The sequence below is a fragment of the Aphidius gifuensis genome, linkage group LG2, assembly GCF_014905175.1.
Source record: "Aphidius gifuensis isolate YNYX2018 linkage group LG2, ASM1490517v1, whole genome shotgun sequence".
NCBI classification, from domain to species: domain Eukaryota; kingdom Metazoa; phylum Arthropoda; class Insecta; order Hymenoptera; family Braconidae; genus Aphidius; species Aphidius gifuensis.
Window position 1 is genome coordinate 7199009 of NC_057789.1, and position 26553 is coordinate 7225561.

The 26553-nt window shown below is 25.6% G+C and overlaps 3 protein-coding genes across 19 annotated transcripts in view; 1 reads left to right on the forward strand and 2 right to left on the reverse strand.

The window, feature by feature from the left end:
* Window positions 1-4075: 4075 nt before the first annotated feature.
* LOC122848819 (MKI67 FHA domain-interacting nucleolar phosphoprotein-like) lies at window positions 4076-5263 on the reverse strand. Its single transcript, XM_044147162.1, has 4 exons — window positions 5038-5263; window positions 4686-4970; window positions 4500-4608; window positions 4076-4402 (listed from the first exon to the last, which is right to left on the reverse strand). The coding sequence occupies exons 1-4, from the start codon at window positions 5149-5151 to the stop codon at window positions 4161-4163; spliced, it is 750 nt and encodes a 249-aa protein (XP_044003097.1). The 5' UTR covers window positions 5152-5263; the 3' UTR covers window positions 4076-4160.
* Window positions 5264-5440: 177 nt separating this feature from the next.
* LOC122848821 (putative peptidyl-tRNA hydrolase PTRHD1) lies at window positions 5441-6393 on the forward strand. 2 transcript variants are annotated; one of them, XM_044147182.1, is made up of 3 exons: window positions 5441-5601; window positions 5794-5990; window positions 6113-6393. In XM_044147182.1, exons 2-3 carry the CDS (start codon window positions 5805-5807, stop codon window positions 6284-6286), a joined length of 360 nt encoding a protein of 119 aa, XP_044003117.1. In that variant the 5' UTR covers window positions 5441-5601; window positions 5794-5804; the 3' UTR covers window positions 6287-6393. The 2 variants fall into 2 exon arrangements, with proteins under 2 accessions (XP_044003117.1, XP_044003116.1); XM_044147181.1 differs by having other exon boundaries at window positions 5459-5601; window positions 5804-5990; window positions 6113-6315.
* Window positions 6374-26553, reverse strand: part of LOC122848820 (collagen alpha chain CG42342) — a 95351-nt gene continuing 75171 nt past the window's right edge. For 2 of the 16 annotated variants that reach the window (XM_044147168.1, XM_044147163.1), the window contains 20 exons: window positions 25420-25455; window positions 25206-25337; window positions 24172-24246; window positions 22092-22271; window positions 21684-21728; window positions 20717-20822; window positions 16016-16104; window positions 15832-15921; window positions 15709-15753; window positions 15319-15345; window positions 15177-15212; window positions 14973-15077; window positions 14628-14672; window positions 14254-14316; window positions 9924-9950; window positions 9789-9842; window positions 9694-9720; window positions 9138-9173; window positions 8065-8199; window positions 7445-7944 (listed from right to left, as the gene is read on the reverse strand). In XM_044147168.1, the coding sequence (XP_044003103.1) occupies window positions 7816-7944; window positions 8065-8199; window positions 9138-9173; window positions 9694-9720; window positions 9789-9842; window positions 9924-9950; window positions 14254-14316; window positions 14628-14672; window positions 14973-15077; window positions 15177-15212; window positions 15319-15345; window positions 15709-15753; window positions 15832-15921; window positions 16016-16104; window positions 20717-20822; window positions 21684-21728; window positions 22092-22271; window positions 24172-24246; window positions 25206-25337; window positions 25420-25455 (1482 nt within the window). In that variant the 3' untranslated portion in view covers window positions 7445-7815. Of the gene's footprint in view, window positions 7122-7444; window positions 7945-8064; window positions 8200-9137; window positions 9174-9693; window positions 9721-9788; window positions 9843-9923; window positions 9951-13061; window positions 13751-14253; window positions 14317-14627; window positions 14673-14972; window positions 15078-15176; window positions 15213-15318; window positions 15346-15708; window positions 15754-15831; window positions 15922-16015; window positions 16105-19281; window positions 19371-20716; window positions 20823-21683; window positions 21729-22091; window positions 22272-23527; window positions 23582-24171; window positions 24259-25205; window positions 25338-25419; window positions 25456-26484; window positions 26521-26553 lie in introns of those variants that run through there. The other 14 variants (XM_044147164.1, XM_044147167.1, XM_044147173.1 and 11 more) reach the window with 14 other exon arrangements.

Consider the following 26553-nt stretch of genomic DNA (forward strand, 5'->3'; position numbering starts at 1 on the left):
TTGAAAATCAATTAGAAAAAAAATAGTGGCGAGGTTAATTTTTTAACAGGATCATAGAATGAGCAAGGAGGTATTTTGTACAATTTCTAGTTCACCTCCTGCGTTACCTGCTCTCCTGATATTTTAAAAATAAATTTTATTTTCGTGAAATCAATTAGAAAAAAAATAGTGGCGAGGTTAATTTTTTAACAGGATCATAGAACAGGCAAGGAGGTATTTTATTTTATTTCTAGTTCACCTCCTGCATTACCTGCTCTCCTGATATTTCAAAAATAAATTTTATTTTTTTAAAAACAATTAGAAAAAAAATAGTGGCGGGGTTAATTTTTTAACAGGATCATAGAATGAGCAAGGAGGTATTTTATTTTATTTCTAGTTTACCTCCTGCATTACCTGCTCTCCTTATATTAAAAAAATAAATTTTATTTTTGTGAAATCAATTAGAAAAAAAATAGTGGCGAGGTTAATTTTTTAACAGGATCATAGAACAGGCAAGAAGGTATTTTATTTTATTTCTAGTTTACCTCCTGCATTACCTGCTCTCCTGATATTTTAAAAATAAATTTTATTTTCGTGAAATCAATTAGAAAAAAAATAGTGGCGGGATTAATTTTTTAACAGGATCATAGAATGAGCAAGGAGGTATTTTATTTTATTTCTAGTTTACCTCCTGCATTACCTGCTCTCCTGATATTTCAAAAATAAATTTTATTTTTTTAAAAACAATTAGAAAAAAAATAGTGGCGGGGTTAATTTTTTAACAGGATCATAGAATGAGCAAGGAGGTATTTTATTTTATTTCTAGTTTACCTCCTGCATTACCTGCTCTCCTGATATTTTAAAAATAAATTTTATTTTCGTGAAATCAATTAGAAAAAAAATAGTGGCGAGGTTAATTTTTTAACAGGATCATAGAACAGGCAAGGAGGTATTTTATTTTATTTCTAGTTCACCTCCTGCATTACCTGCTCTCCTGATATTTTGAAAATAAATTTTATTTTCGTGAAATCAATTAGAAAAAAAATAGTGGCGGGATTAATTTTTTAACAGGATCATAGAACAGGCAAGGAGGTATTTTATTTTATTTCTAGTTTACCTCCTGCATTACCTGCTCTCCTGATATTTTGAAAATAAATTTTATTTTCATGAAATCAATTAGAAAAAAAATAGTGGCGAGGTTAATTTTTTAACAGGATCATAGAACAGGCAAGGAGGTATTTTATTTATTTCTAGTTTACCTCCTGCATTACCTGCTCTCCTGATATTTTAAAAATAAATTTTATTTTCGCGAAATCAATTGGAAAAAAAAAAGTGGCGAGGTTAATTTTTTAACAGGATCATAGAACAGGCAAGGAGGTATTTTATTCTATTTCTAGTTTACCTCCTGCATTACCTGCTCCCCTTATATTAAAAAAATAAATTTTATTTTCGTGAATTCAATTAGAAAAAAAATAGTGGCGAGGTTAATTTTTTAACAGGATCATAGAACAGGCAAGGAGGTATTTTATTTTATTTCTAGTTCACCTCCTGCATTACCTGCTCTCCTGATATTTCAAAAATAAATTTTATTTTTTTAAAAACAATTAGAAAAAAAATAGTGGCGAGATTGATTTTTTAACAGGATCATAGAATGAGCGAGGAGGTATTTTATTTTATTTCTAGTTTACCTCCTGCATTACCTGCTCTCCTGATATTTTGAAAATAAATTTTATTTTCGTGAATTCAATTAGAAAAAAAATAGTGGCGAGGTTAATTTTTTAACAGGATCATAGAATGAGCAAGGAGGTATTTTATTTTATTTCTAGTTCACCTCCTGCATTACCTGCTCTCCTGATATTTCAAAAATAAATTTTATTTTTTTAAAAACAATTAGAAAAAAAATAGTGGCAGGGTTAATTTTTTAACAGGATCATAGAATGAGCAAGGAGGTATTTTATTTTATTTCTAGTTTACCTCCTGCATTACCTGCTCTCCTGATATTTTAAAAATAAATTTTATTTTCGTGAAATCAATTAGAAAAAAAATAGTGGCGAGGTTAATTTTTTAACAGGATCATAGAACAGGCAAGGAGGTATTTTATTTTATTTCTAGTTTACCTCCTGCATTACCTGCTCTCCTGATATTTTAAAAATAAATTTTATTTTCGTGAAATCAATTAGAAAAAAAATAGTGGCGAGGTTAATTTTTTAACAGGATCATAGAATGAGCAAGGAGGTATTTTATTTTATTTCTAGTTTACCTCCTGCATTACCTGCTCTCCTGATATTTCAAAAATAAATTTTATTTTTTTAAAAACAATTAGAAAAAAAATAGTGGCGGGGTTAATTTTTTAACAGGATCATAGAATGAGCAAGGAGGTATTTTATTTTATTTCTAGTTTACCTCCTGCATTACCTGCTCTCCTGATATTTTAAAAATAAATTTTATTTTCGTGAAATCAATTAGAAAAAAAATAGTGGCGGGGTTAATTTTTTAACAGGATCATAGAATGAGCAAGGAGGTATTTTATTTTATTTCTAGTTTACCTCCTGCATTACCTGCTCTCCTGATATTTTAAAAATAAATTTTATTTTTGTGAAATCAATTAGAAAAAAAATAGTGGTGAGGTTAATTTTTTAACAGGATCATAGAACAGGCAAGGAGGTATTTTATTTTATTTCTAGTTCACCTCCTGCATTACCTGCTCTCCTTATATTAAAAAAATAAATTTTATTTTCGTGAAATCAATTAGAAAAAAAATAGTGGCGAGGTTAATTTTTTAACAGGATCATAGAACAGGCAAGGAGGTATTTTATTTTATTTCTAGTTTACCTCCTGCATTACCTGCTCTCCTGATATTTTAAAAATAAATTTTATTTTCGTGAAATCAATTAGAAAAAAAATAGTGGCGGGATTAATTTTTTAACAGGATCATAGAATGAGCAAGGAGGTATTTTATTTTATTTCTAGTTTACCTCCTGCATTACCTGCTCTCCTGATATTTCAAAAATAAATTTTATTTTTTTAAAAACAATTAGAAAAAAAATAGTGGCGGGGTTAATTTTTTAACAGGATCATAGAATGAGCAAGGAGGTATTTTATTTTATTTCTAGTTTACCTCCTGCATTACCTGCTCTCCTGATATTTTAAAAATAAATTTTATTTTTGTGAAATCAATTAGAAAAAAAATAGTGGTGAGGTTAATTTTTTAACAGGATCATAGAACAGGCAAGGAGGTATTTTATTTTATTTCTAGTTTACCTCCTGCATTACCTGCTCCCCTTATATTAAAAAAATAAATTTTATTTTCGTGTGAATCAATTAGAAAAATAGTGGCGGGATTAATTTTTTAACAGGATCATAGAACAGGCAAGGAGGTATTTTATTTTATTTCTAGTTCACTTGCATTACCTGCTCCTGATATTTCAAAAAATAAATTTTATTCTTGAAAATCAATTAGAAAAATAGTGGCGAGGTTAATTTTTAACAGGATCATAGAATGAGCAAGGAGGTATTTTTTGTATGTTTCTAGTTCACCTCCTGCTACCTGCTCTCCTGATATTTTAAAAATAAATTTTATTTTCGTGAAATCAATTAGAAAAAAAATAGTGGCGAGGTTAATTTTTTAACAGGATCATAGAACAGGCAAGGAGGTATTTTATTTTATTTCTAGTTCACCTGCGATAATGAATATATATAATATGCACCTAACTTCATGAATTAAACACGAAATAAAATAATGTACTCAATAATGAGAGTCAAATCAATATTAGCATACAATGGTACAATAATTTAACTCATCAAAACTTTCATAAAAAAAAATTAGATCATTATTTTTATCATTATTGCAAATATGTGTATAAAAGATTAACTATGACAATGATCATTCTCAATTCAGTCGAAAGAATTTAATTTTTTTTTTTTTGTTTTCAAATTTTTTAAAAAGAAAAGATAAAAAATATCTACTTGAATTCTTATTTATCTGGATTAACTTATGAGAATCTTCTTCAGAATTGTTATAATACAAAATTGCCAAATAAAAAAATAATAAAATGTTAATTCACAAGAAAAAAAAATAATATAAGATACGATATTATTTTAATAATTGATAATCATTAGCTTTATTTCAAAAAATTATATTGTATAGAAAAAGTTTCATCAATTGTATTGTTTTAATAATTTTATGATGTTGTTTGACTAACTTTGAAGTCTAAATCAATTCCTTCTTCTTTTAATTTTTTTGATAAATCAGAAAATTTTTCTAAAGTTTTTTCAACCTTAAGTTTATGTTGTTCCTCAGAAATTGGAGCATTATATTTTTCAATGTAGTTAGTTCTGTTTGTCAATCTTGGATATGTTGTTTCTGACCATGTTGGACCTCTAAAATATTTTTTGTGTTGATCCTCTGGAGCAATATAGGTGGCTATAAAATAAAATAAAAAAATAAATTAATAATCACAGACTTCTTTTTGAACAAACCAATATGTCTATATATTTTTTTTTTTTTTATTACTACTTACTTTTAACTAATCTACCATTCATCAGGTAATTGTTCATGGACTCTGCAGCAATAACAGCAACATCTGGCAATGCAAACTCAACATAACCATAGCCTCTACTTTTTCCAGTCTATTATCAACAAGAAAAACAATTAGTTTCAAATTTTACAAATGTAATTTAATCAAATTGAATAGTTCAATAATTACCCTGGCTGATCTGACTAATCTAACTCGTGTTACTTTTCCAAATTGAGTAAAATATTCTTTCATTTGTTCTTCATAAAATCCATGTGGAATATGACCAATGTAGACCAATCCTCTTTTTAAATCTTTTACATAAGACTTTTTAAATGTCCTTGGTTTTTTGGCTTTAATTCCTTTGATTTTAATTATACTTTTACTTTTATTAACCGAACGAAATGGTCTATTTTCTTCTACATTATTAATCGGTTTTTCTTCTACCTTTTTAGTCTCTGTTGGTTCAACTTTTTTCTAAAAAAAAATTAAATTATTTATTTATTTAAAAATTATTTGAGGTTATAATTTATTGCGTTTTTACCTTTAAAATTTGTTTAACATTTTTGACAGCTTTATTCAAAGAAGATTCGCTGTTTTTTGTTTCTTTTTTAACTTTCAAGACTGGCTTTTGTTTACGATCTTGTTTAACCTTCATTTTTACTTTATTTTTTATTTATTAATTAAATAAATCAAATTGTAATATTCAACACTGAATTAAAACCCCACGTGTTTTGTTGATGATTTTTTTTTTTATTCCAGACAGCTGGTTACACCCAGAACTGTGTAAATAATAAGACGCGTTCGACAAAATACACAAGCGCCATCTTTAAACAGCAGTCGATAATGTCATTCAGAATAAACAACGAACGCCATCTCCAAATCCACCATGTATCATTTGAAAAAAAAAGCCTCATCTATGTTCTTCATGTTTAATGTATTTAAAAATGGCTGACTTTAAAAAAATAAAAATATTTATGCTCCAAAACTAAATAAACAACTTCTGTCACAACAATTTTTCCCAATTAAAATAAAATCTAATTAATTGAATTGAATTATTCTTAAAACAACCACAACGTTTTTAATAGTGAATCAACAAATAGACCAGGTATTTTTAAATTTTTCATTACATTAATTAATATTTTAAATGATAGCAGATGTTTTATCAACAATGTTTACATTTTCTTTAAACTATCAACACATTGTTTTAATGTTTTTTTAAATTGTTGATTTGTTTTTTTTTTATGAAAATTTAATTGTCAACATAATAAAATATACTATGTGATTAATTAAAAATTAGTGAGTTGTAGGATGACAGGGATTGTTCAGTATGTTGTGGTAAGGGGTGATTTATTGAAATCAATGCAATGGCCAGTTGGTGCTGTGATTGCCCAGGCATGTCATGCTTGCACTGCTGTTACTCATTTATTTTACCATGATGATCATACACAGGCATATCTTGCTGATTTGGATAATATGCACAAAGTTGTACTGGAGGTAAATCATCAATATCAATCAGTTGCTTGAGCTGAAATTGAATTTTATCTTCATCTTCAAGTGATAACAGATGTTTTTTTTTATTTATAAATAATTTTTCTCATTAAATTTGATTTTTTCAGGCACCAGATGAAAAAAGTTTGCATGATCTTGAATCAAAATTAAAAGAAGCAAATGTTGATCATAAAATTTGGATTGAACAACCAGAAAATATACCAACTTGTCTCGTAGCTAAACCATATCCCAAAGATGAGATTCAAAAATATTTTAAAAAATTTAAATTATTTAAACATTAAATACAATTTAGATACTAATTAACATACCTAAATTTGTAAATTATTTAAATATAAAAAACTAAATTAATAAAATAAAAAAGTAAATACTTTTTTTCAATTACAAACTTGTATTATAAATAGACAATTTTTTCTACAATGTTTTTAGTTTTTTTTTCTCATTGTAATATAGAAATATTTAAATATAAATTTATTCTTAAATATATATTTGCTTTCAGTTTAAATAGGATTATGAAATTACAAATTATTTTTAAATTAACATTAAAATATTAACTATAATTATAATATAAATTAGAAAAAAAAAACAATAGCATGACATAGTGATTATTAATTTGACTTGATTTAAATAAATATTTTTTTGATTAATCAAAAATAGCCTTGAAAATGGCAAAACAAATAAAAAAAAAAAAAAAAGAATTTATATATTAATTATATGTACACACACGGTATGATTCACGCACGCACACACTTTTTTTTTTTTTCTTTATGTTTTCCACTGTAAGTACATTTATTTACAACACTTACTGGGGAAAATTTTAATTCACTTGTTTGATAATATCAACGTGATACACCACCGAGAACATACAAGCAAACAAAAAAAAATAACTATAAAAAATTAAAAAAAAAAAAAACAGTAGCAGCAGATAGAATCTTTGTATTATTTTCTTGTCAATTGTTGAACGATTGTTGAAAGAACATCCTAAATGAATGAGTGTATGTATAACAAATCTATTTGACTTCAAGTGTCTCTTGATGAACGCATAACTGTCCTTTCTTCTTCCTCATCTTCAACTTGTTCTTCCTCTTCTTCTCTCAGCCATTCGCTTAGCACCCTTGACTAAAATAAATTCAATTTAAAATTACTATTTTTATCAAAGTAAATTAAAAAAAAAAAACATTCATCCAATCTATGTTTTACTTTTCGTTTAAAATTACAATTAGACAATTCATTTTCTTTTGTTTAATTGTTTTTCTTATCAACAAAAACTATTTTGTAATTACAAACTAACACTGTCTAAGATTATAATAATAATCATTTAATAGTAAAGCAAATTGATAGTAAAATACCAATTTCATGCAGCAATTTCCATGCAAATTAAAGACCCCTTTCTTCAATAAATATACACAGATAAATAAATATATATGTATATAAAAATTTACCCTATTAGCCAGTAGATTACATTGTTACTGTAGAGAGTTTCAAAATTACCGGATAGGTGAATTAGTTTGATAGTAGATGAGTCAAACAGTTGTCGGCATTAGTATAGGGTTGATTTTATTTAATGTCAAATATTTTGATGTTGAATAATTCGATGATGATGACAATAATTGTTGATTCTTCTGCATTCTTAACAGTATATATAGTAGTAGATTTAATTTGAGCTCTTAGTAATATAGTATTAAAATATAATCTATTTTTTATTTTTGTTTTTTGTTGATGAATTAATTGTAGACATTGTCACAATATCAACATAAATATATAATATATAATTTTTTGTTAACGGTGTTAATTATTACTGAGTATATATAAATTATTTCTCAGCAAGATTACTACTGGAATCTGTGTACTCTTCTTCATAATCTTCTTCTTGTTCTTCATAGTCAGTTTCAGCTGGTTCTGGTCCTTCACTTGATGAACTCATTGTGGTTGTAATTTCCTGCTAACCAACACCAAAAAAAAATTTTGTGCAACAACAAACCAAAGCCAAAATTAAATTATGTTAGCCCCAATGTTAAATTCATTAGTTTAATAGAAAATTCCATGATGATTTTTAATATACCTGAGGTGATCTCCATCCACATCCAGCAAGTGGTAATCCATCAGCACCAAGTGGACATGGTGCATCTAAACCAGGCACACCCTGATCACCTTTACTTCCTTTGTCACCTCTACGTCCTTTTTTACCTACTTTACCCTGAAATTAATACAAGTCATCTAATTGTCAATTTTTTCTTTATTCTAAATTAATTTTTTTTATTTAAAAAAAACATTTTGTTATACTTTATTTCCTTTTGTTACAAATTTTAGGTTTTTTACATTTATTTTAATTAGGCCTTGTCATTTTAGGTTTCACGTACGTTGCTGGCCAGGCATATGAATGTTTTTTTTTCTTTATAAATTTAATTTTGTAAATGCGATTTTTTATTGACACGGGGCTATAATGCGTATAGTGTTCTCGTCTTGTCGTGAGCCAGTTTTATTTAATAATAATAATTTATTTGAAATTATGATGGAACAATGAAATGAACTATAAAGAAATATTATTTTTTTTTCTTCTTTTAATATATAGTATATTATTATTTTATTTTTTTTTTTTCAATTTGAATACTTTATTGTTATTTAATATATATTTTTTAGGTTTCTTGGATATAATAATTGAACCCCCTTCTGGCAATTGAACAAAAAAAAAAATAAAAAATAAAAATTTACAAGAGAAATCCATACAGTGGTCAACTGCAAAGGTAGATGATGAAAGCATTTTCCCTTGGCAAAAGTCCACTGATTTGGATTCAGCGAGGGATTCAAGGGGTTAGTATAATATACAGTAAGGGGTTGCGACCCTTTATTGTAGCTTGAATGATGGCGGCAGCGATCTAGCAATTGCTTTTGCTATATGAAAGTATTAAATCGACAAAATTATTTATTATATATTTTATTTGATTCACAGTTTTTATCACGACAAAAAAATATGAAAAAAAAAAATGATATATCAATATAAATGTAATGTAGAAATAAAAAAAAAAAAAATATGAAAAAATAAATAAAATCAGCCCTTGTGTGTTAAATGACTGCAGTCTTATATTCGATGAAACTTAATAAATGGTCACATAACTTCGTGTATAGTATACTCACGGCTTCGCCTTGGGCACCTTTGTCGCCTTTGGAACCCTGTAAGAGTGATTAATCTTCAAGGAAGTGTAAAATTATTGGAACGAGGAGAAGCCGGATATCCGGCTAGCATAGCTCAGTCAGAGAGCATGCAGAAGGGGGTTACCAAAATATACATATAGCTAAAGAGACTAAAGAAATTTATTCTCTTCTTATTTTCGCTTATTCAACTATTTCTTTAATATCTTTTATTTTTATAGTAATGGTGGTGGTGAAGAGGATCAGTTACATTAGAAATTCAAATAAATCCGATTTTCAAGTAAAGAGTAAATTTTTCAAATTAAACCAATGAATAAATTGACAGTACGGATGAATGAATGAATGAATAAAAATGATTCAAGAATATTATCACAGTGTTAGTTTACTCTGCCACCAATGACTTATTGTTACTAAAATTTGTATCAAAAAAAAAAAAAATTAAATAAAAGCTTCAATGAATTTAAATATATGATTTGATTGTTTAAAAAAAAAAAATGTATTTTTATATTTGTTTGTGTTGATCGGATGGGAAAAGTTGTACCTGTGCACCGGGAATTCCATCGGTACCCTGAAAAGATAGAAAAAATAATTAAAAATTGAATTATAAAATTTTTTTTTTAAATGATAATTACTTACGGGTAGACCTGGATCACCACGTTCACCTTTGGTACCTGGTTCACCTTGTGCACCCTTAAAATAAATATAAAAATATAATTATTAAAAATTTAATTAAATATTTGTTGTTAAAAATAAATAAATAAAAATTCTTACCTTCATACCGTCTAAGCCTGGCTGGCCCTGAAAGAGGTAAATTATGTAAACTCATTCTAAATCGCAAAAAAAAAATATGAAATAATAAAAAATAAAATATAAATAATAAAAAATGTATTTAATGGCTTGGGACAATGTCAACGACCGGACGAGCGCACACTATGCAAAACTGCCTCACAATGATAATACCTTGTGTCCTGATCATCAGTTTATTCTGTTGATATTTTTTATATACATTCAGAGTACATAATATACATTCTACTATATTTCCCGGATGACTCGGTGATAGTAAGTAATCACCGTAACCAGTCAAGCAGTTGGTAACGATACTGATTAAAATCTCAATAATAAAATTGAATGAAGAAAAAGTCTCAAGACTTCAATATAAAAATAATCATATCAATCTGATAAGAAAAAATATATATATATAAAATAAACAGCTACCTCTGATCAGGCCACGACCAAGAAAATAAACGTCATGACATGACCAATTATTTTTTTTTTTATTATTATTTCAGCACGAAGAATAAACAAGTCAATTTTATTATTAAACTATTGTTATTATTAATATTATATGAATAATTTTATTATCATGATTATAATGGCTGTTTGATGAATAAAATTAGCCAAAATGCAAAAGCTAATAAACAGTAAATTAATTATGTGTTTATAGGTTTAAGGATTATTTAGTAAAAGCAAATTCGACAACAGGCACATGCACATTCTGTTTATTAATCAGCACATTATGAAACAGATCTGTTAGTAATTTTTTTTTGTTTTTTTTTTTGTCTTTTTTCCTTCATTAAGCAACATGATAAATATTTCATTATCATTTTTTTTTTTTTTTTCATCACGTAATATCGTCACGATTAACAAATGTAATTTATAAGTTAATAATTAGGTTTTTTTTTTTTTTCTTTCAATATAAGTACATTATTTATCTTCAAAATTTTTTCGCTTAACATTAAGTTTTTTTTTCAAATATCTTAAGATTAATAATAAGCCTAGAAGAGCATTAAGATATTTAGCTCTGTTACATTTAAGTCATAATTATTCTGTATGTTACAATGTGATTTTTTTTTTTTTTCAATTTTCTGAACAAAATATGTTTTTTTTTTAAGTAATGTGTTTGCGTGTGCGTATTTCATGTCGAAATTTTATCTAAAAAAATTTACTTGTTTGTAAAGAAATAAAAAAAAAAAAAAAACAATTATTAAGTAACAAATTTTTCTTTTTTTTTTATAAAAATGCAACAAACATAATTGCAATTACAGTCATTCGCATACTTGCTTATTTTTATTTTTGCCTTGTCGAGTACGCCAGCGTAAATATTTTTAATCAATATTTTTTTTATTTTATCTCATTAAAGGTTAATAATTACAATGTAAAAAAAGAAAAAAAAAATCATAAAAAAAATGAGTATTAATATATTTTTTAAAATAAAAAATTAGCAATTAAAAAAACGAGATAAAAAAGGGTAATTAAGTCTCGTCGAGGTATCAATTATTGGCACACTCGAACAATTTGTTATTTCCATTTTTACATATACAATTTTTTCATCGACACCGTAAGTATACTAGCACAAGTAATAACAATATTTCAAAATTATTTAAATGACAATTGAGTTGTTCATTATAGGCCATTAATATTTTAAATCATTCAATTAATTTATGAATTACATTCTTTCTTTCTTCTTGTTTGTGAATTTTCTTTTACTTTTTTTTTTTTGAGCAGCCAATTATATACAATCAGTTAACTTAATGTATAATTTTATTTGTCTTTTATTTTTTTATGTTTTTCATTAAATCTTCAAGTTAAATACAAGCTTCAATATATTTTATTTTCTTTTTTTCAAATTGGTTGTGCTTAATGTGCTAACGTGCGAAAGAGACATTCACCGGTCCAAGGGATTAATTACAGTTTCAAAAACTGTACTATATATATAATACCAAATTTAAGCAAACTTTAAATCTCTATTTAAAAAGTCTATATTCAGCCATCAAGATAAAATAGATATCAAGAGAAAAAAGAAATATATATATAAATAGATTGAAGATATATTATTATTTACAAAATGTTTTTTAAAATTTTTTAAGTTAGATAGAGAGTCAAGCTTTAAGCCGGACTAATTATTATTTGCAAGATAATTTTGCATATACATTTATGTCAAAAGTTAGCCAGTTAACATTATCACACACAAAGTTTTTTCCCTTTATCTATCCTATTGGACTCGTTGATTTCTCAATTCGACGTTATTACGAAAAACTTTACAATGTCTCATCTCACCAGGCACACACACACACACACACACTCACAATATTCATCATTTATTTATTTATTTTTTAAACTTTCATTTATACGAAATTTTACACATTTGTTTTTTTTTTTTTTTATTTATTTAACGAGTTGATATTACTTCGTTAATTAAGTACTTATTTTTATAAACTTTTTTTTTGTATTTCTTTATTTTATTCTATTTTTTTTTTTTTTTTATGAAATTCATAAAGTTTTGAATGATTTATACATTTAGATAACACAATTCGCATATTTTGATTTTTTTTTTTTTTTTGTTTTGAGAACATTGAGTAAACAAGAAAAATCATTGTTAATCATTATATCGTGTTTGTATGGTTTTTTTTTTTATGTCTGACATGAATTGATGTTGTTTGATCATATCACGATTCAGGTATAAATGATATTTATATTTATTTTGTAAATTTTTATTATTTTGCGTGGACATGCACAATCACTGGTGCGTTTGGTTATTTGTGCTTCGTGCCAATGCATTTTAATTTCATTGAAAATATTTATTTTCAAGAATGTAGGCTAGAGATGAACTTCGAAGGATGTGTTTTTATTTATATATAGATATATATATTTTTTTATATTTATATATAGAGTAAAAATAGAGAGACGAGCTTTGAATAAATTTTATTCAGTAGCGTTATGTCTAACACTGGCAGCAGCGTCACCAGGATCAATTCCATCGATCGTTTTTCCCCGGGGAGTTACATTTTTTTAACTTTTTTTTTTTTCCTTTTACATTATGTCAGATTTTCATTCAATTTTTTTCAATTTTTTTTTTTTTATTTTCTACTTATCATCATCTCATTCTACTTATATGTATTAACTTTTTTCTTTTTTTTTTTTTTTTGTTTTTTAATAACATTTTTTTTGTCTTTTTTTTTTCTTTCGAGGTAATATTCTCTCTTATGAAATTCAGTTGGCAATATGCAACGCTCGTTTGCACCATATAAAAGTACTTGAATTACATTGTTATACATAAATTTTAGCGATAAATAATAATGCGCTTAAATGAGTGACAAAATATATAGAAATATATATTTATGTATTATAATACGTACATTTTATTACAATTGAAATTTGCGTTTAATAATTTTTTTTTTTTTTTACTGCAATTATTATAACTATTATTATTTATATTATTAATTTTATTTTTTCAATTTATAAGAGAGATTTTTATTCCTTTACTTTGTTTTATTTTTGATTTTATACTATTAATATAAATGTTTGTTTCAATGTGAATTATCTACTGATATGAACATTTTATTTTTTTTTCGATTCAGTATATTGTAAATTATTGTTAATATTTTATTATTAATATTTTGTTGTTGTTACGTTAAAATGAACAACAATAGCATGTGCATATTTTTTGTTGGGTTATTGTCGTTTATCGCATTTTAAAAAATTGTTTTATTTTTTTTTGTTAATTTTCTATTTTAATTAATTGGTAGGCTGATGCCAGTTGTGGTTGTGTTGTACCTAATCCCGTGTTAGTTGTTAGCGAATCACCACGTGCCAACCTGCTGTTAAGGTATCATTATTAATAATAATAAACAAAATTTAATAAATAAAGAGTTAATAATTACAACTACTGAGGATTTTGTTTTTTTAGTTTAAAATGTTAATTCAAAATAAAAAAATAAACTACTCATCAACTGATGACAGATTTAATTATCATGTCATCTTGATTGATCTTAATTAATTTTTATATTACTATTATTAATATTATTATTTGAAAAAAAAAAAACAAATTATTAATGTAATATTGATTAACTGTTAAAAATCAATTTAATATATAATTTAATTATTATTTTTAAAAGCAGAAACTATATATAGATAGCAAGTTACATTGGTTTTAAATTGACTGACTGATTGACTGACAACTGACTCATGTTGAATTATTTTAATTTATTAATTATATTTCTTTTTTAATTTTATTATTTTTCTTTGTTTTATTATTTTATTTTTTGTTGTTTACTGAAGTTATTTATGGAAGATTTTAAGAGCGATAAAATCGCTTTCTTACCATCGCACCGGGTTTACCAGTGTCTCCCGGTCGACCTGACTCTCCCCTTAATCCCATAGGTCCCTGAAAAAATAAATAATAAATTTTTTAAAATTTAATTACAATAAAAAATGTATTTTTAATATTTATAAAAAAAAAACTTTACTATAAAGTAGTACTATTTTTAAATTTTTTTGTAATATTTTTACTTTGTAAATTGAAAAAATAAGATAAAGAAAATTTTGTCACTCTGAATTTAATATTAAGAATTTATATTATCTTGACTGAGTATCCATGAAATCTTTTTTTATATTTATTTATTTTTTTTTTTTAACTTGTCAAATAAATGGCAATACTTTGATAATCTCATTTCTTTGACCTGACTTTTTACTTACGGGAAGTCCCATTGGACCTGGATCACCTTTCGTTCCTTTCTCGCCCTGAAATATTAAACAGCAAGCCATTAGTAATTCGTTTTGATGCCCTTTTTTTCCCCTCGATGTTTTAACATCAAGCCCTCTTTTGACTTTATATACATATTTGCTATTCTCAAGTGCTTATCAGTTATTCAACGTCATCATGATACGTTTATGTTTGTATTTCTGTTAATTTGATTTTATATTTACTCAAGAATATAACGCATTAATATATATTTATGATAACTTGAAAATTTATTATCTACTATATTATAGATTATCTATTTTTTAATTATTGATTTTATATTTTTATATAATACTAACTGGTTCGCCTTTAGCACCATCGTGTCCTCTGTCACCCTTGATGCCTGGTGGACCTTGAAGACCAGGAGTTCCTGCAGGACCGGGTGGTCCGGGTGGTCCCATTATCTACAAGCCAACAGCAAAATTGGATTATATACACCATAACTATTATATGCGAATGTACAAATCAATACTGTTCAAGCTAATCGGTATTCAAACACTCACCACTTCACCAGCGTTCACTTCGAATGTTCCATCACCCTGAAATTATAAATAAATATACAGTTATTATATTTTCAAATTGACAATTTAATGATATATTATTCTTTTTTATTATTCAATTTAATTTATTTATACAATAGCTTACCTGTCTTCTTCTCAACTTTTTGTACCTCTGCACAGTTCATCATTGTTCATGAAAATAATATTTTTTATTTTTTTAATAAATCAAAAAATAAAAATAAATAATACAAAATATTTATAGGACGGAGTTTTTATATTAATCAATTATTTTTTTTTTTTAATTTTATTTTATGTTTTATATAATTTTATAAATACGTTTGACGACGATAAAAAAATATATATTATCTCTGTCAATAAATGATAACGTTTACAAAAAAAAATAAAAAAGTTTTCATAAAAAATATGAAAGACACAAAAAAAAAAATAGATAACAAAATAAAAAAAAAATTCGATAAATCAATTACCTCCGTCCTTTTTGTGTTGAAAAAAACCAGACACTAATTCAATAACTCACCGATTCTCCCTTTTCTCCTTTTTCTCCCCTGAGACCTGGTGCACCCTAAAAAATGTAAAAGCGTTGGCTTCAGTTACGCTTGAAATTACCTAATTAAGGCGTGTCATGTGCTGTCATACATACCGGAGGACCTGGTAAACCAGGAGGACCCATGAGACCTGGTGGTCCAATATCACCGTATTCTCCTTTTTCTCCTTTAGGACCAGAATGACCCTGTTTAACAAAAAATAAATAAATATTATATACAAAAACAGGTGTAAGAAATTTTTCTTTATAAAATTAAAAAACAAAGGTATCAAGTACTTACTGGCAATCCTGGTGGTCCTTGTATTCCAGGCTCACCATTTATTCCATCTAAACCTGGAACTCCTTGTGCTCCAGAATCTCCTTTAATTCCTGAAATATATATATAAAAATAGTTAATGCAACCGGTCAGTCAAAATTTACCCGCGGGAATTGTTTCAAATCTAGAATCACTGGGGTGTGAAAATAGCCCAATGGGAATCGTAACAAGTGTCTCCGACTATTCTCTTCCCTTAACTCTCACAAGTCACCCCTATTATCATCTGAAATTGTCTCATGTTTTGGTATATTTTCGGAACCTGAATACTCATAAAATTTAAGAAAATATAAAAAATAATTCAATTTAAAAAATACATACATGTTTTTTATATGGCTATAACATTGATATATTACATTTTTAATAGAATAAAATTTAAATATATATACAAATGAATAAAATTAAAATCATACAACATATATTTTTTAAATTAAAATATTCATTGTATTATTTATTTTCAGGTATCTGACACGCATTTGAGTGTTGAGTTATCTACCTGATCGGTTAGAATCATCACCCTTACTGCCTTTTTCACCCGGCGGTCCGATCACGTGTCTGCAGCGGCATATCCGATTGATATTCTACATAAATAACACTCAAAAAAATCAGCTTCAACCAGGTCCTCTTTTATAAATTTGTTAAATTTATATATATATTTTATTCACTTTCTCTCTTTGAAAATTTATAACTCACAAATAAATAAATCATATAAATATTTCTCATGAATAATAACTAACATGATCAGTAATCATCAATATTATTCAAAATTTGATGAATAGAGAATCATTATTCAAAATCATTTAACAATTATTATAAATATATTTTTTTTCATACACCTTGATTTATCTTTATACTCTTGCGATGACAACAATTTATATAAATAAAAATCAAGGTCATATTCATACGTAATTATAATAATTCATTGGCTGAATGAAAATATATATATATGTATTTTTTTGGGGAAAGATTGTGCCCGTTTGTGTGATATAAGATTGAGGGGTTTGTTAAGGATGAAAGATACAACAAATATACGTTAAAGATAATGACTATACACTCACACGTACAAACAATTAAGTTAACGAAAATTCTACTAGGGTAAATTTCAAAGGAATAATAACAATAAAATAAATAACTACAGTAAATTAATATTTGAAGCACTATATAAAAATAATAATAAAAAAAATAAATATATTGATTTATCTATGTTGTTGAAAATAAAAATTTTTGTCTGTATTATTGAAATTCAATAGAGATAGAAAAAATAATAATAGTAAACTTCCCAAGATTTGTATTGGGGATGATTTGCTTTACGTTGATCAAGTGTTTGTCTGAGCCACACAAAAGCCTTTGTACTTGATATATACAATTGTCAAGTATTTACAGTGAATGACACATATATATTTTAATATAAAAAGAAAAAAAAAAAAACAGTAAAAATTACCATGTTCACACGGAGCAATCGTGTTTTATTGAAAAAAAAAAAAAAATATTAATTAATACTCCACAATGTAAATTAACATATATGGTAATTTTTAATGATTTTTTTTTTAATCTTTCAATTTGTTTATACACACATAGTTAAAAAGAAATAGTGCAAAATTATTACAACTCGTTAAATAAACACACACATTAGTCACTAAAATACACAAACTAAATTCTACAAATTAATAGTTTTTTTTTTTTTTTGTTATACATTTAAAAATCAAAAATTTCATGTAAATTTTTATTAACAATTAGTGGTATTATTAAATTTTATTAATGTCCAAATTTTAAAGTTAAATTTTATTGATTAAATTACGTTTAATAACGTTTTTTTCATTCAAATTTTAGTTAAAGTTTTTAATGGATTTTAATGTTTATTGATTTATTGGAAATTGTCTTTTTAAATGTATAAAAAAAAAAAAATGTACAGTTAATAATTTCTATGTTTATATATAGTGATTATTATTCTGACATTATTTATTTTTTTTTAATTATTAGAAACAAAATTAATACTTTGTGTACTTACTTTTGTTATTTCGTTAATACTTGGTGAGCTGTTAAAGTTTTAGACAATATTTTGCATTTTCGTATTACATCATTAATTTTTTTAAAAACTTTCTACATGTTAATTATATAATAGTTATAATATTGTTTTAATAGCCCGTTGTTTTAGTTTATTTATAATTAATTTTTTTTTTATTTTTCACTGCCACCAACATTTTAGACGTGATTATTGACGATTTTTTTTTTTTTAAATTCTTGTTATTTGTTCGTTTGATTTTTCTATTTTTGTTCATAATGAGAGAAATATTTTTCAAACATTTTTTTTTTTAAATATTGATTTGTGAAGAGTTTATAAAGTGTGATGGTTTGAAAACAGCAAAAGTGACTGAGAAAGCCATGCGGATGACAAGCCGAGTGTGCTTAAAGCTTCTATTGATTCGAGGTATTTTTTTTTATATTTTATTTTTTTTTATTAAAGATGATACTGAATAGAGGGATTTTTTACCCTGTACAAATTTCATGGTTAGACATTGAGCTGCACTTGTTTTCAAAATTTGATATACATAAACACCATAACATATTTATTTTTTCATATAATATGTTATATGGTTATTTAAAAAAATTAAAAAAAAAAAAATTCTTTTTGTTGATATGAAAGCAGAGATTGTATTTTGCTGCGTGAAGAAATTTTTTGACATGCATGACGGTCATGGTTATATTGAAATAAAAAAATATATATTAAAAAAAAATATATATAAAACAACAATATCAAATGCTATTTCATTCAACATGCACATTCAAATCTATGCGACAGGCACATCAGCATGCTCTTCAAATCTCGGGACGGGAGAATTTCAGGATTTGGAATAATCTTCATGCTTTTTTTTTTTTATATCGAGCTTTTACGGGCAGGAATTTTTTTTATCATAAATCGAACGATGTATTTTTCCATTTGATAAACGTAAATAATTAAAATTAACAATAAATTTTTTAATTGAATCAAATAAAAAATAATAATTATCAAAGATAAAGGTTTGCTATCAATTTTGTTGGGTTGATTGCAAATTGACTATTACTACTGAACAATAAAAAGCAATTTTATATTTTATCATGTCTCTTTATCAGATGGAAAAACAACGTTCGATTAGGGTATTTTTAAAAATGTTTTTTATTTTTTTCCTTTTGTAACATAATCCATAAATGTTATCTTGTCGATGGATTTTATGGAGGACCTTGTTGAAGCTTACCCTTTTTCCCTGTTTGCCCCGAGCACCTTTTTCACCGGGCTGGCCAGGTGGACCAGTGGGACCTAGTTCGCCTTTCTCACCCTGAGGTCCTGCGATATATACGTTATTTACGTGAAACATCAATTGAATCTCATTTAATCTCTCGCGGTATTTAAAGATTTTTTTAAAAAAGCTTTATCATAATTATTATCATGATTTTTATAATAAAAATGGTTTTTTTTTTTGTTTATTTTTTTTTTTAAATATAGACATACGATAATTCAAGTATGATTATAATGACGCATTGAATTTCATGCTGGAAAATTAATGAGAATTCAAGAGGGGAACACAAAAAAGAAATTGAAATTTGCATTGGGATTTTTCTCTATCATCTCCGAGATCATCTCAATTTTTTTAATATATATTTTTTTTTATCTTTTTATTCAACGTTTTTTTTTTTTTTATTCACGATTGCAATTATTATTAGCGTTAGTCGGATTCCCCTTGACACAAAAGATTCGGAACAAAGGACTCTAAGCCGAATCGATTGACGAGAATAGTTAGAAAAAGACAAACAATGAATTTTGTATATATAAATGTGCGTACCGGCAAACTTGAAAAATTGATATAAAAAATAAAAATGACATTTTTAGTTTTTGTAAAAACCATTTGAAAAAAAATAAATAAAATTCAAGTACTTGGCATATTGATCTACATGAAAATTCTAAACAAAAACAAAAAAAAAAAACAGTTACAGACTATTGTATAAAAAAATAAAAAAAACGATATGATTAAAATAAAAAAAGACAAATATAAATGCCGGAGAAATTGTTTTAGAAAATATGATAAAAAAATAAAATTGATAGACAAGTCCGTTGGGTGCAATTTAAAAGTTACAATTGGAGAAAGTTCTTATTGGCGTTGGAATACGTGAGTAGAGATGAAAACTACAATAATCATTTTAAACTTTTCTTAACACCTTAAAAATGACTTGGTTAAATATTTTTTTTATTTTAATCTCAATGCCAAAAACTAAATGATAAATGATAAAAATAATTATTATTTAAATTGAGTTGAAGCTTGATACAAGAGTTTTTGAAAATGCTGAACATCAAGGATATGGCAGTGAATAATCTAAATTATTTTTTATCGACTAAAATATTTTATAAATAATTAAAATGTTTCTTTAATTTTATTTTTTTCAAGTTGTATATACATTCATTACCCTCTGCTACCATATCCTTAATAATAATGGACATATCATTTGCAGGTCATGTTTGAAGATGACATGACAAAATGATTGATCTAAAAGATATTTGACAGCTGTATCAATAATAAAATTATAAAGATAACTAAAAATATATAACTCGTAAAATGAAATCAATAATGTCAAAGTTATTATTATTATTATATAAAAGCATTGTTAAAATATTTTTTTCCATTTAAATTTACTTACCAGCGGGTCCTGGTGGACCTGGTGGTCCTTCAAAGTTCCCAAGAGGAATCTGTTTTCCATCTAGTGATGTCGTCAAGCCTCTGTCACCCTTGTCGCCCTTATCGCCCTGTTGACAGAGACAGTAAATCCCACATGAGTCAATTGAAAAATTATTCTCATGTTAAATATTAATATTGGGCATGGGCGGGGTAGTAAAAGGGGGTGGTAAAAGCAGTAAGTGAACTCAACAAATATATACAGTTAGAAAAAAAAAAATAAAGAGATAGAAAATTTATTATGTTTATGGTATAAAGTAACTGTGAGACAAATGATAATATATTTGATTCTATTTAAAGATTGATTGATGTCACTGAGGACTGTAATAAAACCACGCCCAAGTATCTCTGTATATATATTTCTATGTTGTGTAAAATGAAAATTCAAAAAGCTATACTCTCCTCCTTTTTTTTTACTTTTAGTCAGTGATGCGACTGAATACATTTTATTTGACAAGAGAGTGAATGTCATGTTAGGGGATATAAATCTTTTTGCCCTCTCTAAATTATTCAATTTAGTTTTTTATTTTTTATATTTTTCAGTAATAAAAGACATGAAAAGTGGTCCAAAAATTATTATGAAATAGAAGGTAATTGTATTAAAACTTTAATTGTTTTTAATTTAATGATTTATTTTTAATAATGTGCTTGAAAAATTTAAAAGTAAATAATAATAAAGAGGAAAAAAAAAATAGAAAAAGCCAAAGAGTCAAAAGGTTTTTTTTCCTGTTAAAATTAAGTGACAATTTAGTTTCGTTAGTTGTAAGTTAGTTGGGTTATCCTCACACGAAAAAGCTTCCATCACCAGTAAACTCTGAAAAAAATTATAAATAAATATACAATTGATTTTTCAAAAACCATAATTTTACATAATTGATTATTTATTTTTTGAAAAACCAAGTATATATTAATGACATCAAGTGTAAACTCACGCGTCGTCCTGGAAAACCTCGAATACCTCTATGTCCTGGCATTCCCTATGCGACAATAATCGACGAAAAAGAAGAAGAAAAATAATAATTAAAAAAAAATAAAGATATATAGATTAAAAATAAATAAATAATAATTTGAAATAAAGATACAAAAATAAGCAATTAGAGAGGGTAGTTTCTTGGAAAAGAAAAAAAACAATATCGTACAATTGTTTACAAACAATTATATATTTTTCAAAAAATAAAATATAAATAATTACGTTGAAATTTCTAGATGTCATATTGATTTTTAAATCATCATTATTTTAAATGATATAAAAAAAAAAATAATAATAAACTTGATCAATTATTTTTCACGTAAATAAATGAATTAATAAATAATTTTAAAAAAAAAATAAATTGACTCACTTTAGGTCCGATTGGTCCGGCTACACCAATAGGTCCAGCAGGTCCAATTGGTCCAGCAACTCCTTTTTCACCTGGTGCACCAATTTCACCTGGTATTCCTTGTCTTCCATCTTGTCCAGATATACCTTCAACACCTGGTGGTCCTGGAGGTCCTGGTGGTCCTGGTTCACCTGGTTCACCCTATTATTTTTTATTTTAAAAAAACTTGTATCATTTTTTTTAAATTTATTTTTAACATTAATAAATATTGAAATGAAAATCAAATGCCATTGAAAGTTGTAAGCCTTTGAAGAGCATCAAAGGTGATCCGCCAATATAAAAAAATATATAAAAATAAAAAAAGCTATAGACTATACAGATTTGACAGAATCCTGAGAGCGACAGATCACCATTTGAGAAGATAGAGTATCCATTGTTCAGCTCTAAACCGTCTAGACAGTATATATGACATACGAGTAGAGAAAAATTGGACTCAAATAGTAGTCCACTGATCGATATATTACAAGCTATATAAATCGTGCAAAAATAGATATACTACTACTACTATTACTACTACTAAAAAAAAAAAAAATAAACATAAAAATATCAACTGTTTTACAATGTACAATCTTTTTTCGTTTGGCTGTATTTTTTTTTTAATAGAGCAACAGATATAAATACATTAACCATTGACTATAAGTATATCATAAATCTATATTTATCTATCATAATATACAGTATGTAATAGTTGAAAATAAAAAAAATATTTTCATGCACGATCATGCAGTTAATGTGAATTTTCTATGTTCATATTAAAAGCAATAAAATTCACAGTGAAAATATCATAAAAAAAATTTCATATAATTTTGTTATATTTATTTAAGATTACTTTACTTTTTTAAAAAATATTATTCAAGATATAATCAAGAAAATTTATTCAAAAATTTTGTATTATTTAGAAGAAAAAATAAAATAATTCAATTATTTATTGATACTTTCACTTGAAATAATATAAAAATTGAAATGAAATAAAATTTGTAATGTTAATAATATGGATAATAAATTCATCAATTTATATTATTTTGAGTAGATGAATAGATAGGATTTTTATAAAACTTTTGTATGAGATAAATTATAATTGAGAGCTTGTTAAATGATAAAAAAAAAAAAAATATTGAATTGAGTAAATGCACTCGGTTGAATAATTATCGTATTTTATGATAACTAAATTATTTGATAGTACATCTCAAGTAGTGAAGAGAAAAAAAAAAAAGAAAATGGGTTATTATAGAATGTATAATAAAATCAAAGTTAACTTTGATAATGGTTAATATAGAAAAAAGGAAGAAAAAAAAAATTGATAATGAAGAAAGTAATGACAAGTCTTGTCACGTTTCGAGAAGCTTTTCAAGTCCAAGTTGACACTTGGAATTCAATGGGATGGGAATGGGACTTACTTTGAGTTGGATGATGGTCTGCGCCGAGATATTATGGCCATGTTCTTGAAGTCCCTAGAAGTAGGTGGACTAAAGGTGAGAAATCAATTTACTACTACTTGCTAGAAATTTTTTTCCATCAAGAAACATTTGAAATTATTGAAAATTGTATCTAAGAGAATAACTATATATTTTTTTTTTTTTCATATTATCAATTTTATAATCAAAAAAATATGAATTATATGAAAGAGAAATGAATAAATTTATTCCAATTTCATTATGGCTACTATCAGACCAGAATATACCTAAAAAAAGTAAATTAAAATTAAAAAAATAAAATCAAATTAAAGTTTAAAAAAATAATATATAAAAAATATTTAACACAATACATAGTCCTGCATTCCTCAAATAGCAAACAATGCTTTTCTTTTTGAGATTGAATTTTTCATATCTTGATATATTTTTTATGTATATATAAATAAAAATAATTAAAGTAATAAAAAAAAGGCAAATTAAAAATACGCAAACGACAATAACATTATGGTACACAGGCAAACTCACATATAAACCTACTTTTGATACAAAAAAAAAAAAAACCAACAAATATAATAAAACATTCAGAAGATAAAACAAGTAAATACACTTGGTGCTTGCTCTATTGTTACCTTCAATGCAACGATTTCCGCGTATCCAAGTGTTCCACCACGAAGCGTCGTCACCGACCTCTTTAACCCCAACCCCTGTGCATTGACCCGTAGGCGCAATTGACATTCATTTTATTTATCACATTTATATAATTATCAACAATAATTTGTTGTGTGTTTTTTTTTTAATACTAAAATTTCTTTTGTCTATATTTTTAATATATATTTTTTATTATTTCAATAAAACAAAGTAACCTTGTAATAACTAAAAAAAAAAAAAAAAATCATTATTTTTTTAAAACCCAGTATTGCATTTAATTTTAATTAACATTGGTTTTTAAACAAACAATTAATTCAGTGAGTACATTTATATATTAAAAGCAAAAAATAAAAAAAAAAAAAAAAAAAACCAGGTTACTGCACTTGGAAAATTGATTAATTAGTGAGACTATAAAAACGAAAAAAAAATAAAAATAAAAATAAAACAACACAGTGAATTGGTGATTAAAAATATCGATTGCAAATTAATGAGTTAAGTACTTTGTACTAAAAAAAAAAAATCAATAAATAAATATTAATAATGAGCCGTAATAATAGTTATGCAAATTGAGAAAACCAGCAAGTATCATCAATAGTAAATGATACTTGATTATCATTATAATCATGATTATTATTGTGGCTTTGTTATTCATCAAATCAACAATATTAATAATCATGAAATACTAAAATATTATACTTGTGATTATTATTTTTAATAATTTAAATTTTAATGTCAATATTCTCCAAATTATTTGTGCAAAACAATTTTTTTTAATTTTTAATTATAATGATATTAATATGATTCTATTGAATTTGATAATTTAATGTTATATGGCTCGATTTGAATTTTAAAATTAATTTTTCATTTCTATTTATTATACGCGATAATACATATACAATTTATTTGTATATGTATTAGTTGAGGTAAAAGATTACTTTGCTTTTAATTTGACGTTATGTAGTGAACATTAAATGAACACGTAATTGAATAAAATATAATCGGTGAGCCAGTGTACCGTTCTGCCGTATAGAAGTATTTTTTTTCTGATAGAGTCCCCATTGTTTATGGTAGCTACCTTTACAGCTGAGAAGACATCAAAGCCTGGACTTCCAAGTTCACCTTTTTGTCCCTTGTCACCAGGTCGTCCCTAATGAAAAATTTAAAAATTTATATTATTTTATTAAGGTGACATTTAACAACAGATATATTATTAAATAATTTATATTTACCGGATCCCCCTTGGGTCCATCTAATCCAATAGGTCCCTGTAAAAATAATTATTTATTAATAAATCATTCAATGGGAAAATAATTTACAGAACGAAAATAGTAAAAGAAAGATTATGAAATGACTATTTAAAAAGTGAATGATAATTAAAAGAAATATTTGGAGTTTAAAAAATTTAACAATAAAATACTAAATAAAATAGTTTACTATAAAATCACAAGCCACATTTAATAATTAAAATAAAGTTAAGTATTTCAGATGATTAAATTGTCATAAAATATATAACTAACTCAACAAAAGTTACTCAAATAAAAACCACACAAATGAATTACAAACTTTTAAAAGTAAAAAATAATTCTTCAAGGTGAAAAATGAATAATAAAAAATGATCAAATTATTTAAAACAATTATCTTAATTGTAAATTTTATAAATTAAATTTTCTACATAGAAAATTAAAAGTTTAACAAATGTTGAATTTACAAAATTACCTAAAATCTACTTTTGGCTAACCACAAAATTGAATATATATTTGAAACGAGTTGACTGTTAAAATCCAATGAACATTGTATTAATACCTCGATTGGTTCAGATAGTTTAGGGTGTTCAAATACCAATGCCAAATTGTTTTTTACAAATACAAATACGACATATATTTGGTGGTTAAATCAAATGAAAAATACCGAGTAAAGTAAAACTGTATATATTGTTTCTACTATATGTGGGAACCAAGGGAAATAAAATAAAAAAAGAAAAAGAGAGTAAATTCCGTGTTGCGTGATTTGGTAAGTTCATATGTGTCAGAAAATTACATTAGTGTCTCGTCCATCGCATGCCAACGTCAAAGTTTTTCTATATATATTTCGAATTTTCGATCCCTGCGATTTACCCTTTTTTTTTGTTTTTCAAATTTTTTATTGGTTTATTTGTTTCGGTGTTAAAAAACGCAGTGTAAAATCAGTAGGCGTTAAAATATTATTGCTCGTTTGCTGAGGGATTAAATATTTAAAATTGATTGACAAAAAACATTGAAAATTTTCAGGCTGATTTATATATTGGTCTCTCTTACCATGACACCAGTCTCTCCTTTGTCACCTTTGCCACCCTGAAATTTACAGGATTTTATGGATTAAAGGCA

Excerpts from the sequence above, each read along its gene's own strand:
- LOC122848819 (XM_044147162.1), bottom strand. The coding sequence starts at position 5,151 with ATGAAGGTTAAACAAGATCGTAAACAAAAGCCAGTCTTGAAAGTTAAA. Across the intron at positions 4,971-5,037 it reads ATGTTAAACAAATTTTAAAG|AAAAAAGTTGAACCAACAGA; the intron begins GTAAAAACGCAA and ends ATTTTTTTTTAG. Across the intron at positions 4,609-4,685 it reads GATTAGTCAGATCAGCCAGG|ACTGGAAAAAGTAGAGGCTA; the intron begins GTAATTATTGAA and ends TGTTGATAATAG.
- LOC122848821 (XM_044147182.1), top strand. The coding sequence starts at position 5,805 with ATGACAGGGATTGTTCAGTATGTTGTGGTAAGGGGTGATTTATTGAAA. Across the intron at positions 5,991-6,112 it reads TGCACAAAGTTGTACTGGAG|GCACCAGATGAAAAAAGTTT; the intron begins GTAAATCATCAA and ends TGATTTTTTCAG.